Source organism: Amblyomma maculatum, chromosome 1 (assembly GCF_055883805.1).
Source record: "Amblyomma maculatum isolate TAMU_Amacu chromosome 1, ASM5588380v1, whole genome shotgun sequence".
NCBI classification, from domain to species: domain Eukaryota; kingdom Metazoa; phylum Arthropoda; class Arachnida; order Ixodida; family Ixodidae; genus Amblyomma; species Amblyomma maculatum.
This window is the reverse complement of record NC_139344.1, coordinates 285544130-285563980: the sequence shown is the minus strand read 5'-3', so window position 1 is coordinate 285563980 and position 19851 is coordinate 285544130. Positions and strand designations below refer to the sequence as shown.

The 19851-nt window shown below is 42.1% G+C and overlaps 1 protein-coding gene across 2 annotated transcripts in view; it reads left to right on the top strand.

Moving 5' to 3' along the window:
* The first annotated feature begins 5398 nt into the window (after nt 1–5398).
* dsd (attractin-like protein dsd) overlaps nt 5399–19851 on the top strand; it is a 153137-nt gene continuing 138684 nt past the window's right edge. Inside the window, exons 1-4 of one of the 2 annotated variants that reach the window (XM_084591538.1) lie at nt 5399–5699; nt 7258–7458; nt 15774–15899; nt 17780–17955. In XM_084591538.1, coding sequence (XP_084447664.1) covers nt 5446–5699; nt 7258–7458; nt 15774–15899; nt 17780–17955 — 757 coding nt within the window. In that variant the 5' untranslated portion in view covers nt 5399–5445. Of the gene's footprint in view, nt 5700–7257; nt 7459–7508; nt 7648–15773; nt 15900–17779; nt 17956–19851 lie in introns of those variants that run through there. The other variant, XM_084591539.1, reaches the window with a different exon arrangement.

Sequence of the window (19851 nt, the reverse complement as noted above, 5' to 3'; positions counted from 1 at the left end):
GGGTAGCAAAGAATTTTTTTTTTTAATATACTTGCATAAAAAGAAATATATATATATATATATATATATATATATATATATATATATATATATATATATATATATATATATTAATAATTTGAGGGGTAGAGGAAACGAAACAAAATGGGAAATAAGTGAAATATAATATGAAAAGTGGTAACACTCACGGGAGATTGACACTATATTTGTAGGACAAGTGATGTTTTAATATTTAGCAGTCTCCTTCCGAGGTAATCTTGGGGCCCAAGAAGAGAAAATCTGTCACAGCTTCCACTTGTTGTCCATTGATGCTCCAGGACTTGATAGGGCAAGACGCCATAATCTTTGTCTTTTTTAATGTTCAGTTTAGGCCCATGTGGCAAAAATAAAGGAAACTTCCATGCTTGCTGCTGCCTGGCTTCGGTCGGTCTCTGAATGGTGCTTGGTTAAGCGCCGTTAGCGCCACCTGGTAGTGTTAACATGAAGTGCCTCATGCGCTGACCGCCGCTCTTTCCACTACCCAAAGTATTCTAGCACACTGTAGTAATGGGTATGGTATGGGGAGCTGTGAAACTGAGTTTGTTCTAGTAACGTTGGTAGCGACATCATCCCAGTTTCGAGCGCGGCGTCGCTGCAGAGGCAACGTTCCTAAAGTCACAACGTTCCGCCCGGAGAGGTGTCCCCTGTGGCGGTCGCGTGAACTAGCGACGCTCCAGCCATGGCCGGTCCGGTCTCGAGGGAGAGCGCGCACTCTTTCTTATGGTACTTACGGCCGGTCTCGATGGAGAGCGCGCGCTCTTTCTTACGGCCTTCTCAATCGCCGCGGGAACAATGGGAACGTTTCTCCTTGAGTTATGCTCTCCGCCGCCGCAAGGGGCGCGACCTGCTCCCTGTTCGCTCCGCGTCTGCTTCAGTGGCGGCGGGTGGCTTTTGCCTGGTTTCGCGCTGTCGCCCGCGGGTTTCGTGGTGAGTGCAGCCCCTAAATGAAAGATTACAGACGGTAGATGCTGCTGCGGCATGTCGTCAACGTACTACACACGTAAACGGAGTCTTTATATAACAAACACTGTCGCTCAGCAAACGTTCGACAAGCGTAAGACATACATTGCGGCATGGTAGCCACTTTAGTCCATTTTACTACGATTTTTTCCCAAGCCTGTACAAGAATAGGAATAAAAAAGAACTGAATGAACAGTTATCACATCGAAGCTTCTTCAAGGCTAACGTACAGCATCTCGTCTGCAACAGCAAAACCGTCTTTCAGCGCTAGATGCGAAATCCTCCATGTAGCACCGAAGATGAAAATAATTTCGTAAAAACGTAAAGTAAATTGCAAAATGCTTGCATGATATAAAGTATTAGTGTAACAGTCAAAGTAAATGTTGTAGGGTTGAGTTATAAATGTTAATAAAATTAATATATTAGCCAATGTGTTGTATTATAAACAATAATTTAATTTTGCAAATGAACATTGTCTTGCTGACATTTTTACATGATTTTAAGCTTATTATAAAAACAATAAAACATGGTTTGATATTCATGACACCACTTGTGCTGGAAGTGGTAAAAAGAGGCCAATAAATGATAAAGGTGATTGCAGTGACTTACAAATGAGTTCACCTGCTATATCGAAAGTGTGCAAGACACTTCTAAAGCATTAAAGAAGGACACTCTCACTGAAGACACATTTCAAGCAACCCACTGAGGCTCTCATCGGGAATGTAAGGCTAATGTGCGGAAGGGAACGACATGCTAGATGCGAGGGCCGTAACAGCTAGCGGCACTTGACAACATGGACGTTTCCTCTGAGAGCAAAATCAAGGCACCTTGCGTCGATGTAAAAAAAAAATATCATTTCTGCTGTTGGCGACTCCAGTGGTCAGCGCCCCCGAATATTGGTTCTGCACATGGACGTTCATTGATATATTTTGCGAAATATTACACATGTGTTGAATCAGCCCACATTTCAACTCAGTGAGTTCAACACAAAATAAAAATGATCAACTCCAGCGGTGGCCACTTTTTTGTTGAAATTCAATTCTCCCTCAATATTCCTCCCACATCAGCCCTGCCCTAATTATGCCAATACAAATTAAAGATGGCATCTTGAGTCTGCTCAGAAACCAACATGAGCTCAGAATTATTTTCAAAACTGGAAACAAATCATTTTTTGAAGACATCTAATTGCATGCTTCTTAAAAGGCCTCTGCAAGACAGGGCCTAGAATAACAAGCTGAGGAAAACCTCCTAAACCATATCCGTGTAAGCTCCCAAACTACCCCAAATATGCCCCACGGCGGTATTGTTAGGGACGTCCGGAGGAAGTCCCTTCTTGTTTCATTTTGGATGTTTTGGGGATATTTGTGGGACTTCTCCGGATTTCCCTAGGACATCCCAATGTCCCATAATCGGAATCCCCGGGATGTCCCTGGGACACCTGTGTGTTTTCTGGGTAGCTTTCTCATTCTAAGATTTATTGCTGCCTCCATATTTCTGGCATATTATGTAACCCGCATTTTCCTTACCTGCTAATCCCGTATAATGATGCTGCAAAATATTTTTTCTACTTACACTATTTATTATATTATGGTAAATAACCTTCTTATGCATCATTAATTCATGTATATCCTCCTGAGACCAAGAATGCATTGGGTGCACAGATTTTTCTTTAACTTTCAGAATAAGTCAGTATGGTTATGAAGGTGAAAAGTATTAAACGTTTTTTGAATAGCCCTGATAGTATTGGCTCAGTGCGATGTCCAATATATTGTACACTGGGATTCTACCCGTTCTTTTTTCACCAAACGCGTATGTATTTACATGCCGCAGGTAATGCTCTCAAACTCGTGTGCAATTTTTTTTATTAACTTCTAAGGTAAAATGGTGAAAAAGAACGTAAAAGCGAGCCTTCGTCTGCTCAAAAAAAAAAAAAAACTTTCGCTTGCTTCTTCACTTTCTGTGGGCAATTTCAAAACATCTTCTGTCCTTTGTGATGCAGAAGAAGAGCCGGCATTTGGTGCAAAAGAACATTGTTTTATATTATAAAATTATAAAATTTTAAATTTATAATTTATGATGTTATAATTTATAAATTTTAATTTTTAATTAAAATTATAAATTATAAAATTATAAACTTGCGTCAGCTGTCTCATCAGACATGCGAGGCCGGTCTGCTACACAACAAATAGAGGCGATTTTGTCCGCAAGCCGCTAAATAGCAACAATACTCGCCTGCTATTCATAACAAGGCCGTGGCAAAAGCGCGGTCAAAATGACCGGGTTGAGTCCCAGCGTCCAACCCAGTGGACACGCGAAATCAAAGGACGCATTAATAAAAGTAAGCGCTTGAACAGTTTAAATTTCTTATTCTGCACATTCGCTGTTGTATTACATTTAATGTAAAATCAAAGATATGCTTTGAAAGCAGGTAGAAATACGAAAAAAAGGACTTACTTCGCCGACAGGTGCCATAAAACGCCGCGCCGCTGAATGACGCCCTTTTGAAAAGTTTTGGCGGGAATTTGAACAATGCGTTTTCATCTATGTTGCATAGATGGCGCTAGCAGGTGTCCAATATATTGGACTGCAGGGTTTTATGAGGATGAATGCCTTGGCATAGGAGTACCGGAGTACTGTCTGATTACTTAGTGTCCAATATATTGGACAAATCCCTATAACCGGGTCTCAGGAGGATATGTTCAGCGTATCTCTAATGCCCACGAAATAAATAAATAAATAAATAAATAAATAAATAAATAAATAAATAAATAAATAAATAAATAAATAAATAAATAAATAAGCAAAATGCATGGTCATATCCTATCTAGGTTCATTTCTGTTCACGCAAAAGCTTCTGCACCGCCGCGCTGGTGGAGTGGTTAGGGTGCTCGACTTTGTGCGCAAGAATGCGGGATCGAATCCCGGCCGCCGCGGCCGCTTTCAATGGAGGTGAAAAGCAAGGCGCCCGTGTGCTGTGCGATGCCTAAATGGTCGAAATTTCCGGAACCTCCCACTATAGCATCTCTCGTAGCCTGAGTCTAACTTGAGTCGCTTTGGGGCGTTAAACTCCTAAAACCAAAACTAAAAACCAACTCATGGCTTTTCTTCTGTTCATTACATGTCTTTGTACATCTGTATTGCTGCAATAAAGAGAATGACAGAATTTGATAACATTCAGTGCACTGGTGAAACACGAAATTTATTTATCGGGACAACTTAGCATGTGACGGCACCATGGGGGCTGAAGCATAGAGTTTCTTACTCTTACCTAGAGGGAAAGCTGTGCTGCCGTCTATGGGAGTTTACATGGAGTTTCCAGACGGCCAGTTCAGCCACCATGGGCGCTCAAAGCATCATGGGCCGGAGAGCTACCGAGTGCAGAACTACAACTTTTGGCCAAAACTAATGCAAAGATAAACGTTGTTCTACCGTAAATAATGTCCTAAGATTGAATAGTGTGACTATAAATTGCAAAAAGAGAGAGAAACAGCATGTCAGTGTGAGATTTATCCAATATAAGCGATGGCTCTTGCTCCTATTGGCTTAGTTTTGAGCAGCACAAATACCAATATTTCGCACTTAATAGGCAAAATTTGAAACAGAAAAACGTTATAAAAATACTTATGGTTGTGCAATCACTTAAGGAAGTTTTTAGTGGCATTTCGGGACTAAAAACTATTTATTGGCGACGTCTGCTTTTGCGCCTTCGCTACTATGGCTTTCGCGGTCTATGTACGCACCTTCAAATGATGATGATGACGAAAAAGAAACATTGCAGTAACGCCACTCCACGTACCCGAGAAAAACCGACTGTCCCGCAACAAGTAGCACACCGGCCCATAATTCTTAGCGCGCCCATGGTGACTGAAGGGCAGCGCCCTCAGCTTTCCCTCTAGGTAGTGTAAGGAACTCTATGGGCTGAAGGGAAGGTAGAGAAGGAAACTACTCAGTTATAGGGCTTTACGTCGCCCTTTCCCGCTCACTTCTCTTTGAATGTGCTCCTACTATAGCCTTATGTGCAGTTCATTAACATGACGATTATAACGCATATTTTGGAGCTTGAGCACCACTGAAGTTTTTTTGAGAGCCACAGGGCTTAAGTATATGTTTTCCTTGCGTGCCTGAACTACCTGAACTATGCTGCGACTCCTAGTTAATTTATAGGCGCTGCATTTGTACGATTAAATTTTGTGCACTTTAAAAATGGCGCCATATTGGGAACTACGGGGAATTTTACTGCGTTACATAGCTTTCACTGCATTAGGCAAGCGAGATTTCAGTTTTATTACCGTACTGCTATAAAAATCAGAGCTAAACCTCTTCATAGTCAAGTTTTTGAGTGAGCATAACGCCGAAACGCTGGGATGTCTGCTGATGCAGATGACGGCAGCGACCCTGGCGGTGTTTTCCCACGTCCGCCCAAATATCCGAGGACATGGCACTCCGATGATGGAATTTGTTATCTGCTTTTGTATGGTTAGAAGAAAGTCTAGAAGAAAACGGCTTCATCTATTCGATCCACGATGCTGGCTAATGATACTCTTCGTGCTGTTACTGTGCGCATGGCAGCTCTCCGATGCCCAAAGGACGTTTTGCGGTGATACAGAGTGCTGGCATGGGAACTGCACAGGGGACGGACGTTGTTTATGTTACCCTGGCTGGCAGGGCCCTGGGTGTCAACGGTGTGGTGGTCGAGTGAGGTAAAATGATATTTCTGCTCGTTCGTTTGCACAGTGCTGTTGTCAAGCGGTGGTACGCCACCAGGAAACCTTCCGGCTCTGTGCGGAGCGTCGTTCCGTGCGCCATGCCCTCGCGGTGGTATTGGTCGATGCCCTCCTTCTTGATGTCGCTTTCTCGGGGCATCTGAAACATTGCTTTCCATCCTTGCTCGCGTGGCACTGACAGCGTATGCTAGTAGCAGCTGAGAGAAGTGTTGAACAGTGATGGCTGTTAAGGCATAATGAGGCGTGAAAGACTGGGATGCTGCTAAAATGACGCTAGCCTAGAAGCATTTTTCGCCTCAGGTGTCTTGTGGTGGCTTCGTTCTGTTCTGCACGCTGTGTAGTACATACATATTGCAACCCCAAATCTGCGATCTGCAATGAACGGCTCATATGCAGGTCGAAGCTTTGTGCACAGCAGCAGAATCGGTGCAGCACTTAATTGAGTAACAGGTGGCGGTCGAATGCTGTGGGCGTTATATACTGCAACCGCGCTCAGGTTAGCATTTGTCGTGTCAAAGTTCAGCGCATGGAGAAGGAGCGTTGCGCGTTTTGATAATCGGGTGTTTGGACTGGTTTTGCGAAGAAAGATGCATCGTATCAAGTATCCTTGGAATATTCCTAGTTCAGGAGTGTGCAGTGCGACGTTGCTTTTCTGTTTTCTCACTCCGAAGCTGTGCCTGTCAATTCCAAACCCTACATGTTGCTTTTAATGTGAAGAGTTTATTTACAAAGTGGCTGGAGTTGCTTTTGCCTGGTTTTCATTGACTAATAATGAGCAAATTTAGCGTTTTCTGCCTCAGGGATTTGCATTATGTGGTGTGATTGTACGCGGTCTAGTTAAATGAATTGAACAGTGCACGCTTTGGTAGCTTTATGTTGTAACATTTTCCAAACTATGAATGCTTAGACACTTTCATGACTATTATTGAATGGAATGCTAATTATGATTATCTTTTGCCAGCTTCAGTATCGTGGAGTATCATTTTTATGCATAGTTGACAGTTAACTTGTTAAATTGTTTCTCTGTGCTGAAAACACGTTATGCTGCTTCTGTCAACCTAATGCTGCAGACAGCAGCTGTACTTCTGTAAAGGTGAAATGAAAAGTTGCCCATGTGCAGTCTCATGTCGGTGCACATTAAAAAAATGACAGGTGGTAAAAATTAATCAGGACCATTTCACGGCAGTGTCCCTAATAGACCACAATTTATTTAGTTGCTGCATGAAATTTTTAGGCAGATCATGGCAGGTGTGCAAATAAATATTTTAAAACGTCATTTATTTTTGAGTAAAGTGATCTTACGGTTTTTTAATCTCAGAAGTCAAGAGATTTATTTTTTACACCTCTGTTGTAGTTTATCTGTATGCACCTCAACACACATTTGTTCTTCATCTCTGTTCACTAACTCTTGCAAGCACTCTGTACCAAGGTTCAGCTGCCTTCTATTTGCTGCAGTCACTTTTGTTGTTGTCTTGAGCCGCTCTTTTTGCAGATTTTAATGACTCAGGACAATAAACCCTTGTTTGTCTTTCAGGTTGACAGAGCCAAACGGGGTAATAACCAATGGGATAGGCAACTACAGCAAAGACATGAAGTGTACTTGGCTCATTGAGAGTGGCATCCGCAATGCAACTATTAGGTTTGAGTTTACACATTTTGAGACTGAGTGTGGCTGGGACCATCTGTATGTGTATGATGGTGACTCCATGTTTGCTCCTATGGTGGCTGCGTACAGGCAAGTCCCTTTCATTTGTGCTAAGGTTCTCCCAACCTCAAACACTAAAAGCAGATGGTGTGAAAGAAGAAACATACTGATGTAGTGTATGTTTGTTCTTTGATTTTCAGTGATACTGTATCGCTTTTCAGTGTCACCGACCTGGGGAGTTTCCAGTTCAAAAGTACTCTTCCAGTGTGTTTAAATGAGGTGCGTCCATGTGTGTGTTAGGTGGTGGTTAATAGTTCGGCTGTGGTTGTCTGCAAAACTCTATTTCAAGTTATAGGCCACTTCTGTTTCCCCCCTGTCGTATTCTTTATGTACTCCTTTTTTTACAAATTTTTGGTAATTTTCAGTGTCTTTTTTAATTCAGCACTGTGCACTTAGCAAGTAATACAAAGTTCCTCAATAATTTCTCAGTGCTTGTATGGCATGGGCAACACTTAATTTTCTAATAACCCTGTAATAATTGTTATGCATTATGTTATATATTTATTCCACCGTCACATGGGAACTTTTGGCTTTCGAGCCCAATCGCAATAGAAGTTCCAAGCACGTTCGGAATGCAGCACTGTTGCACGTCGGAACTTAATTACTTATGGGGCATTATCTTGCTGCACGTTAGGTGTTACGGCATGCACCTATAGTTGTACAAGTTGTAGTAAACTAATGGGTTGATTATCAGGTAAAGGTAGTAAAACCCTTCTGATTAAAATATCACTATTACGCATAAGCAGGCGGTTCTTTTTTTTTTTTAGTGTGAAGACTACTAATACCTTAATAAAAACAGAAATATCTAATACCTCTGTCACACAAACACTTCTGATCCTCATTGAACTTGATCTGCACTAAGCTTTTCAAGAAGGATTGAAGCACCCGGTGCTACATGGGCATTTTGAATGACCATTGAAAAGTTTCCTTCGTGTGGTTTAGGTGATGTCCAGGATGTGCCCTCTCTCGAATGTGCTTGAAACCTCAAGAGTGCTTGAGAAAGCGGTTTCGAGCCAAGCAAGCTCAGGCTCGATTGCGCTTGCAAGTTGCAGTGTGTGACAACCTCGTTCTGCATGCAGATAGAGTTACGTAAGGATCAAACAACATTGTGTGACGAAAGTATTAGTTATGCTTTAGGTAATGGTGGCTAAGTGGCAGCTTTAGCTCTGTAATCTGTTTGATCCTAATCAGCTTGGTCAGCATCGTATCGGGTGTTTGTGTGACAAAGGTATCCATATTCAAACAAGCTCTTGAAATTCTTGAATGCCCTTGTTTTTTGAAAAACTGTTATAAAGGTCCTCGGAACTCCTTAAATTTTGATGCACTCCTTAAATTGCTTGAAAAATTCCAGGCAGTTCATCTCTAAAATGAAATGCTACATGGCAGCCCTAGGATGGAAAAACAGAAGGTGCAGATGTGCAAAACCTGACTCAACAATGTGGCACATGGCAGGATATCTTTGTTTCCCTGCACTTCCCCACTCTTATGCAAGGAAACTGTTGTGAATAGATTGTCTGCAATGCCTGCATGTGATCAGGAGGATAAGCAGAAAGTCGGCATGCATGTCTGAAATAAAGGCACTGGAGCTGGCTTTTAAGAACTTGTCTAAAAGAGGAAAAAAACACAAAAATGCTTAAATTGTGGTCAAAGCACTTGGTTGTGCTTCTGTGAGGCATTCTCCAAAATCGCATTAGAAAATTTTATTTAACAAAGTTGTCTGCTGGACTAACGTTTTGTCCATATAGTTCTTTGGCCCTTGTCTTTCTGAGAAGTTTCAGTATTTTAGAGTGCTATACCAACCAGCCCAGCAAGTGTGTGTCTCGTATGGTTCTCTCGTCCTTGTCTTTCCGAGTGCTTTCAAATTTTTAGGATGCTATACTAACTAGCCCAACAAGTGTTTGTCCCATAGAGTTATCTTATCTTAGTTTTTCTGAGCACTTTTTAAATTTCTAAGAAGTTCTATTTGCATTTGTATTCATCAGTTAAGAGAACACCGATGTCAGGTCATGGCTAATGCATAAACTAAAAGCACATTCATTATGGTGTAAGCAGCTGATTTAATAACTTCAAACTATATGTGACGCACGGCTGAAAGTTGAACACTACTCAGATGTTTTTTGCAGTTCTTTTTCACTGGTATGTCATGTGGAAGAGGCAATGTTGTCTGTATTTTGCATTTAGGCTATGTTAGGTCTTTCTGGACTCCTTGCCTAGGTTTCTCCCATGCTTATATTTGTTATAGATAAGTGCAGCACCCAGCCTCAATCAACCATTTATCGTGCCCTCTTTGAGATGTTTTGTGGACTGAAACTATCAAGGGGCTAATATGGACAGTCTATGGGTGGCACAATAATGGGCTTCTAAAGTGACATTAAATTTTTGTCAATCAGTATGGGCACTGTTAAGGCTGAAATAGTGAAATACTAGCTTTTGTTGTGATTAGTATGCGGGAAATGCAGGGTTCGATCCCTAGTGCCGTGAGGACCTACGATGATAAGATGGGGACAAGCTTGGTGCTTGGCTTAGCTGTTGTGAATTGCTTGGCAAATGAGTCTTTGACCACGTCTTCAGAATGCCTTGTGTTCATAGCACTGGTCTGGCTGAAGCTGCCTTTGCGCCATAAAAGTTACTATATTTTCCAGTGTGTAAGATGCGGGTTATTTACAAAACATTTTTCTACTGCGCCCTATGGGTCTCCGTGCAGAAACCCAGGGGGCAGCACTCGTGGTGAACAGGCAGCGCCACGAGTGGGCGCCGGAGGATTTTTGTAGTGGCCGGCGCGGCCACCTGGGCAAGGCGCGCGCTTGAAAGAGGCGGCCGTGGGAATGTAATTGGGATCTGCGCAGTGAAATGGGGACCGTTTCGGCCAGCTGGAATGATGTAGCGAAGCATAAACAATGCAGGAGCCACATGACACAAGACGGAGAGACATGAACGAGCCCTGGCTGCCTGCTGGGCGTTTATTTCTAGGCTGGAAACATGAGAAATGGAAGATGACAGAAGGAGAAGAGTACGCAGTTGGGAAAGGCCGAGAAAAAAAACGAAGCAGAGGGCGGGGGGGGGGGGGGATACAAAGACATTGCAAAAATGTGGAAAAATAAAAAAAAAATTGTGGCGAACACCCCTCCTCCCACGTGTGGTACAGCTTCACACAAAGCCAGCATTGAACGCTCCAAGCGGGACTGGCTGCAAAGAAAAAAAAAAGGGAAAGCTGGGGTAATTAGGCAGCGGAGAAGGCTGGAAAGAGTATGGGAGAAGAATAGGAATAAATGAAACTGGAGCTGAAGAGGAGAAAAAAAAGCCTGAAAAAAAAAGAATAAAATAAAATGAACAATGCAAAAAGGCTGAAAGCTCGAACGATTGTCAGGGCTTGACAACGCCGCAGGCACTTAAACTACTTAGAAGACTTCTGAAAAGCTTTAGCTGCTTTTCTGGTGAGGTGGTTGCCACTTTTCTCGACAATAAAAGAAAGGATGGCAGATTCACACTGATAGCTCCGTCCACGCGGTGCTCGCGCACACGCTCGCTGATACAGCGACACAGCTATGAAAATGGAAAATTTCATTACAGCACAGCACAACAGGCAATCTACGGTTTCTAATTCACATGCATGTTTTCGTCTTTGTCAGACATGTAGGGATTGTAGCATGCCTACTTTTCTCTTTCGTTGAAAGAATGTCCTGCCTCAAATCCTGACTTGAATGCTAGCTTTTGTACTGCCTCTTTCACCGTACTTTCAAGTCCTCTGCCACAAAAATAAGTTAGGACAGGGAAGGTAACAGGTGGCAGTAAGCCGCTCGACCACTTGCTTGGAGCAGGACAGCGTGTAATGAATGCAAGATCAGTTCAGAGCGTCCACGAAAAGTAAAAGAAAAAAAGAATATTTACCAATGTTACTAGTCTCTATTGAGCAAGTATGGCATGAGAAACAGTTCATCATTCGAGGTTCAACAGCTCAGTAGACGTCAAAACGTCATTAATACAACTAAATGAATAAAGTGTATGGAAAAGCAGATGAAGGCTCTATGAATCACATCAACAGAGGAGGGCAAAGCGGACAGCTGGCACTTTTGCATTACAAAAGTAATGAAAACCGGAGGAGAGCAGGCAAAATGTGTTTCGACACCTGACGAAGGGCCACCCACCTCGTGAGAGGACTGTTTACAGAAATTGACCCCAAAAAATTGAATAAGGACATACAACATGAAATATGCAGACAATTATACAATAGAAAAGTTGTATGACAGCATATTGCTGGGAAACAGATTAGACAGGACGCAATATCGCATTACTCCGAGAAAAAAAAAATACAGAAGAAATGCCAATTGGCACCATGCAGATAGTGCAGATGCCTATGAGTTGCTCAATGTATTTTTGTTTTGACGAGTTGAAAAAGACCGATAGCGCAGGTGAAGGTGGTGTGTCCTCTTTTAGGAAAAACGCTTCGCCGAAAATCTGCGACGCGGCAAATCTGGGCATGATTGCCAGCTCACTGCTCGTTGAATGGCAGCGATCCAAGCTTAGCTTCGCTTCGCTTTGTAAAGCTTATTTGGAGACGTGAAAAATATTTTATCAGGCCAGTGAAACTATTTGCAACCCGGCGACTGCAGCTTAGCAATTCATTTGTGACCTTAGAATGCCGCGAATAGAAAGAAAGAACGGCTAGTGCGACCCACACACAGCAGATTCGCCAAGTCTCTGCGGCACGGCCGGGCACACCCGCCACTACAAAAATCTCCTTCCCTCTGCGAAGGGTGCTCGCATTGCGGCACGAGTTACTCCTGCATGGTGCCCATACACGATTTTGCCGAAGGGGGAAGGGCACTACCATATTGGGGCACCGGGTTGCTCTCGTAGCACAGGAAAGAGTGGACGACTACCCACCTTAACAGCCCAGTCAAACTAATTTCTCCGGGGGTCGTGAAATGGTCTATACTACAACGGCGTATCTTGTGTATGTGTGTGTTTTATTTTGTGCAATGGTTGTAGGGGAATTTTGTGATGAAAAGGCTGCGTATGGACTTTTGTTATTATGAAACCTACAGTCGTCTGACAGGCCCTAAACATTACTAATATGAAATGCTAGAAGGTGGTGACATTTGCATTCCTCGCCCCTCCAAACTTGCAAGACTAGCCAGGAGAAGTTGAGTCACTTTTCCAGCTGCTATTTGCAACATTGTTTCATGGCTACTGCATGTGTGTTTTCGATTTCCTGAGTGCATTGCGCCATGTGCACCCGTCGTGTGAGCACGGCAGGGATCAGAGAAGCGAGTGTGAAGGGGTGTCAGCATGGCTGCCAGATATTGGTGAATTTCTTGATAGTGCATCTGAAGATGAGGCCTTTGCAAGCCTAGAGTAAAAATGAAAATTTTCTGCTCTTCTTGTGTGAGAGTATTTTTCAGTGTGAGTATTGCTTCTCTTTTTTTAATCATTTCACAATAGTTGTAAGCATATATAATCAGTTCCCTTTGCCGTTACTGGGTAAGTTGAGGGTCCAGGGCAGAACGAGAAAACGAAGATGGTTACACAGTGTGAAAGAGAACTGAACAAGGGTTGAGGAGGAGCCTCAGTTCGCTAGCCGAGTCAATGTTTCGATAAGGGGACTTGTCTTCCTCTGAGCAGTACAATCATCTCTGGCAAGGTTTAAATGAACTTTTGCCTCTGGAGAAGAAAAGCAGGCAGGGGGAGAAAGAAGCAGGGCAAGGAGTAAAAGAATGTTTCCTTGGGTATGAATTTATGTGAGCCTGGAACTGGTAATCCCCTTACCTAAAAAAGAAAATAAAGATTGGCAGCAGCAGGAAAAAACTACCATGCAAAGTAGATGAGTCAGCACCTAAAGCAGGTTCAATGCTGACATGTTTCTTGAAAAGGGACAGATATTCTGAAGGGACCTGATGAGCAATACAGCTGCAAGGGAATAGTTATTGAGAAGTTTCCAGAAGGAATACAGAAGGACAATTGAAAAAAAAAAAGAATAATAACAAGTCAAAGTAAACCATGCCTGCCAAGGTTGAGTGACATTATCTGCAGAAAAAGATGCTAAGGGGAACCAAAGTAAGAAGAGTTTGGAAAAATATGTGCAGCTTATGCTATTGCGGAAAAGGAAGGGGGGGGGGGAGTGTATATGTGCTGCGAATAAACTGGCCAATTACCGCTTTATGGGATTGTTTTCCTAACTAGTTAGGGCGCAGAGGGAATATATTTAAAGGATTCTAATGTTTCTTTCTATATTTATTCCTGTTGGTTCCAGAGTTCTAAGTTTATAAATTAGATATGCCTCCCCATATTTTCTCTCCCTTGAACATGTAGAGCCTAACTGGAGAATAAATAATTTAATTTCATTAAACTTATGGCCATTCTGATTGAATGCTGAGAAACTGCTTTCCTGAGATTTTTGGCTGTGTCTGCCCGATGACCATTTAATTTAGCCTTATGTTCATTGATTTCCCTCTCTCTTCGATGTACCGTTTATGATGGAAGGAGCATTCTAGAAGGTAGACAGCGTTTGAAGATGTGCAGTTAAAGCCTTACTTTATGTGAAAAGTGATATCATTTGTAGTACTTTTACCCGTGGTGTCCGTTTGTAAATGATTGCATGTTTTACACCTGGGTTGTAAGACAGGATGTGGTTCTGTTGGACGCTTGATGTCAAGTTTAGAATGCACTAGACTATTTCTGAGGTTTGTGTTATGTATGTATGTTACCCTTGGTGTCTCTGGGAATATTTTCGTCTGGCATTCGTAACATAATTTTAGCATGGAGTGGTATTTCCGCAGAATATTGTTTGTTTGGAAGGGGATTGAAGTATTTTGTAATAAGAGGTGCGTCTTATGCAAGGGTTCATCTTATGTACAAACATTTTCATTGAAATGCTCTAAATATTAGGGATGCATCTTATGCACCAGAAAATAGTGATCACCATCAGCTTCTGTTGTGATGTGTACTTTTTTGTTTTATGTGCCATACCTGTTTGCATGTAGGCATCATGAGCAATTTGCCCAGCCTGCATCTTTTGCAGAACAGCATAATTTGAAATTCAAGGTTTTCATGTTACTGTACTATGAAAGTACTGTGCCTTGAAGGTAGCTTTTGCCTGCTGGCAGCTAATGCTTAAAAGATGTGGTGTAGTGACTATATTTCTTTTACATAAAGCGACATATTTAGAAGAAAAAGAGAAGCAAATATTTGGCATGCAGCTATATTTCGCTTGGGGCCATACAAAGTAGTATGTGTGTGTGTATGTTCACAGTAACTACCTGAAAGCAAGGCAGAGGTATTTCTTTAGGCATCTTGTATCTTCCGTGAATGAAAGCATGAAGGAAGCGGTAATAACCATTATCAAAAAGAACAAAGCAGAATAGAACCCATGGTGGTTTTCTATCAAGCGTAATATTTTAAAGGATAAGATTATTGATTTGAGGCTTTAGGGTTTTATTTATTTGTGTATCTTTAAAAGGTATACATTTTACTGCAAATAGTAAACAGGCACCTTTGAAAAGTGCAGAATATGCAGATATGTATACATATCTTTATATTGTTATTGCATAATGATAAAAAATAGTGTGTTATTTTGCATTCTCATCCCTGCCTACTTGGTCTGTTTATGTAGCACTGTTAGATTGAACAAATTATTTAGTTAGGAGGCATTAGTTTCTACAATATGTAGTCCTGTACATGTGTTTTTCGTACCTGTTGTCTGAAAATACTGTTTTCAGGCTGATTGAAGCAACTAGTAGCTCATGTGATAAATTACATGTGTTCTTCTCAAGGGTTAAAATTAGCCTTTTGCATATTTTAGTTGAGTGCTGTTGAAGAGAATTCATTCGCATCATTTGAAATAGAATTTGTGATTTCAGTACTGGTTTCCTTTCTTAGTTAAGTCTCCCCCCCCCCCCCCCCCCACACACACACACACACACACGCAGCTTTATATTTTTTCTGTCGTGTAGTATATATCAATGTAGCGACTGTGACCTAATATTCCATCTTGAAAAATTGGCTTTATTCTGTGGTCTTTCCATTTTAAGTGCTGTCAGCTATTTTAAGTGCTCTGACAGTAAGTGATATACTATGTCTGGAAGCTTGGCCATATGTTGGTCTCTGGAGAAGAAAGTCAACGCAGAACTGACTGCCTTAGTTGTACATGCAACTGCACTAGTTACACAAACTGCTGTGTATTTAGTCCTTTTATTTATTTGGGATGATGTAAAAGAACTTTGTCATTTTTGTACTGCTGATGTACAATTGTAATGGTTCACATTTTTCATAGTTTGCCTCTGTGTAGTAAGGCTGCTCGGCATTTGCTTTGTAACATATCCTTATCCGCCATCTTTCTTGCTTTTCAGTGGCCTCCTCTTGTCAAAAGGGAGCTCCACAAAGCTTCCTGAAATCGTCACTCATTCTGGGAGTGCTTTTGTTCATTTTTACAGTGATGCTGTATATAATATGAGCGGATTTAACTTAACTTACAGGTGCGTGGCTCACTTTATTTTTTATCTTCTGAAGTGGCATTCTATTGTGACGGAATTGGGGCAGGGCATTTGGTGGTCTTTTCTACTGTTTTGAAACCTTCTTAGCGTGTGGTTCTGTTTGCACTAACACCTTTAGTTCGTTGTTCCTGTCTGCTTCCATGTTTTTTTTTGTTTTTTTTCCTGTCATCAGATGTGATATCTTTGATGCTTTTTCTCTTAAAATTTTTGCTGCCATGTTTTAAAATTGGTTTTGCTAGTCTGTTGTGCCATCATTAAGGCCTTCAGTGCTGACAGTTCCAAACGTACTCGGTTAACTGGAAGTTGTCAAGTTTGTAAGGCGAGTGCTGAAAGGAGGAATTAGATATAATGCTTATTTTGGGATCTTTAAAGGTTGTGTTTGAGGACTTGCACATACTCGTGTCTGCGTGGTGTGTACGTGCTCGTTTTCTAGTTAAGCAGTACATGCAAATTTAGCGTAAAGCTTTCAGTAAAGAAGTTAAGGAAAAATCGCACAATATATTCTGCAGTACATTTTCATTTTAAGTTGATGCAGAGCAAGTATGTTATTTATGCAGATTTCACTTTTACACCAGCGAGCGGCTGTGCTATCATGACGCCTGCGAATGGCTTAGCTGTCACTATAGAAGAACCAATACGCACATGGGGTGGATACTCTTTAGAATATGCGGAAGCGCTGCGTGAGGGTAGTACATGACAAAAAGCAGGAATAACCGTGCCGGCAGCGGCCAGTGCGAAAGCGATTGCCGAGCTGTGCTGCCAAGTGCGCACGTGCCACTATATTGGATTGAATTGGCTCGGCTGTTTGCGGGGTGGGCGGCTTGCATGCTCTGAGGCTGGCATCAATGCGCTTTTAATTTTCAGCAAACTTTTGACGTTCTTAACAGCCGTTAACACTAATGACAATCTTTTCACTATTGTAAATTGCAGAATATGATTAATAAATAGCTTTTTATTTTGACTTATTTGTCTATGCTCATTATCATCAGCAGCTACATTTTTTAACTGCTTCATTCATCAGGAAATTTGAACTTAAATAATCGGGGAAAACCTGGAAAAGTCAGGGACCTTGAAAATAGTGGTTTGCTAGACACCCTGGTTAGTACATTGAGCATTAAAAAAAGGAAGCATTTTGTTCTCATGTTAAAGCATGGAAACCTGCATTAAATGCTCTAACGGGAGTTGGAGTTCGCCGCTGCGCTCCAAGGTGGAACCCTGGTCGATCTCGCGGCCAATTGCTTTTTTATTTAAAGCAATTTTTATGTTTAGTAACCTCAAAGTAATCATCCTGTCTTGTGTCACTCTACACAGTTACAAACATGCTGTCCTTAATGGTGAAGCTGCCTTAATGGGCTATATAATAAACTTTGTTCTTAAAATGCATAATTTTTTATCCATGCTTCACCTCATTTTTCTTAAAGCTTTTGTAATTTGTAGACCCTCATCCCCTCACCCCAATCATATGGTTATGCACAGTCGCCAGGGCTTAGGTGCAAGATTGCTTGTTTATAATACCTGTGGCAGACCTTTGTGTGTGTCATTGAAGTTGTGCTATGGTAATTTGTCTTGATTGGTAGTCAGTTTAATGTCGTATGCATAGCTTTATTCTATGTGTAGCGACTTCATAGACACTTTGGTCTAAATGGGTCCTCTAGTGCAGAGAAATAGCATAACCAATAAGGACTGCTGTTTTTAGCGTGTGGCGACTGTTTCTCCAGTTAATTTCTGAATTATCCAATCAAAGATAGCAGTGTAACAGGCCTTGAATCAAGGGCAAGGAAGTAGACTTCTTGACCAGAGAAACTTTTAAAATGGTACAGTGTTCAAGGCGGCTGTTTGGCGGTGCTTGTCATGCATTGCAGCGTCAACGGGTGCTCGCACAACTGTTCCTCCCACGGTGAATGTGTGGATGGTGCATGCCAGTGCTCTCCAGGCTGGTCAGGAGATGACTGTGGCACTCAAGTTTGTCCACAAGACTGTAATGGCGGTTCCTGTGACAAGGAGAGAGGGCACTGTATCTGTGACACATCCATGAAAGGTGAAAAGTGCTATCAGCATTGTCATTTGCTGCTTTGTTTCATGTCTTTATTGTTTTTTTCTTTCACTCGTGCTCTTTTGCTAAGCAATGTCTTTAGTATACTTCGTCACCATGGGCCAGCACCTGTTCAGTGCTGTGACCCATCTCAACCAACTTAGCCGACATGGTCAAGCTCGGGCACATTGAGTTTGGTCTGCTGCAATGAATGGAAAACCAGCGTAAAACGTGAAGTCAGCTTTTAGCAACACAACTGTTTTTGAGGCAAGCCTAAAAAAAAATGTGAAAGTTTTCATGCCAGTCTAATACTTGCTTTAAATGTATTAAAATGATAAACATACTGTTGAAGTAATTAAATTTGTGCACTAAGGAGAGCATCGTGGTGCAGGAATCAATTGGAAGCCAGAATCCACATTTTTGACCCAACACTGCATTGGCTGAAGTGCTATTTAACAAACTTGACGCAGCTTTACCTTTAGGTAATCATTGGAAACATCATGTGCCTATAATTAGTCTTGGCGCAACAAGTTTCTCTTGATTGAGTTACTTTGTCTCATTTAATGTGAGCACCCAATTTTAGCTGAACATTTTGTATTAGTTGGTGTAAGACAAAGAACCGACGTAAAACTGGAGATTGTTGTCTGTGCCAGCAAACATCCACCATGCAAGCAAAACCATTCAGGATTGTTGCGCAACCAGCCTTGCCATATTCGACATGAACCAATTTGTCCAAGGCGGCATCATGCTTTGCTACGTACAGTTAAGCCTGGTTATAACGAAATTGTAAAATGTCCGCAATTTTTCGGTACATCCAGGTTTTCATTGATTGCAGTTTTTGCGTGAATACCCAAAAGGGCAATGTAGAACAAAAACCAGATTAAGAATTGATGTAAGGGAAACTACCTTGAAAGTGTTTGCGGTAAATCAGAGTTATTCGAAGTCATAGAAGCGGCAAAATGTTTTGCGATCACGCCGCTCGACAGCAGCCTCCACCTCCTTTGTGCCTTGCGTGATGCGTCTACGAGGGAACGGGAAAAGGGAGTGTAGGAGGAATCACCCTGGGGGAGAGCGCGCGCGCTGGCACTGCCGCTGCCACGCGTTGCCCCAGGAGACCGACTCTGCTTCGCATTGCCTGTAAAACTCCTGGATCTTGCGCCAGTGCGCTCCACTGTTCCCGCTACCGCCGCGCGAAGCCTGCGAGCAACTGCATGGCAGTGATAGACGCGCGCTGCTCGCCCTGTGTATTTTCTGCTATTTTATACCGCTTTTAAGCATTAACTATTTTAGTGCCATGTTTCGACAGCAAAAGCAGGGGAAGCTGCTGCGTCTGCCACGGAGATGCGGTGTCGGCGCTGAAATACAGCATGTTGCATTTCTGCGGTCGCGCGTTGCTATAGTAGGCGTTCATCTCACATCAGTTCGGGTTTTATCGTCCTGAAACTTGCGAGGTTCTGCCAAATTTCCAGTAACTAGGCACTAGCTAAAAGACAGTTGGTGCCGTGAGTTTGTTATATCAAGGTCAACGGCCGCGACGTCCTTGTTACATGGAGTTTTGAAATTCATGTACTACTTTAATGGGGGTGGCGTTTGGGAATTGAAAAACTTCGTAATATTGAGGAATTTGCTACATGGAAGTTCGTTACATAGAGGTTTAACTAGATAAACACGTTGCTCATGCTACGCTGTACTTGTGGCAGTAATATTTAACTGCGCGCAGTTCACGTCAGCGCTCTTTGTGCAGCTGGTTCTTTTTCTTCTGTCGGCAGGTCGCACCAAAATATTTGTGAAAGGATTGCACTGCTGAAATGTGAACAACACATCACAGCTAGGATCTTGAAGTGTAGTTTTGACATTCTTAATGTGATTGCAATCTTCCATTGCACTTCAGTGCTTTTCATT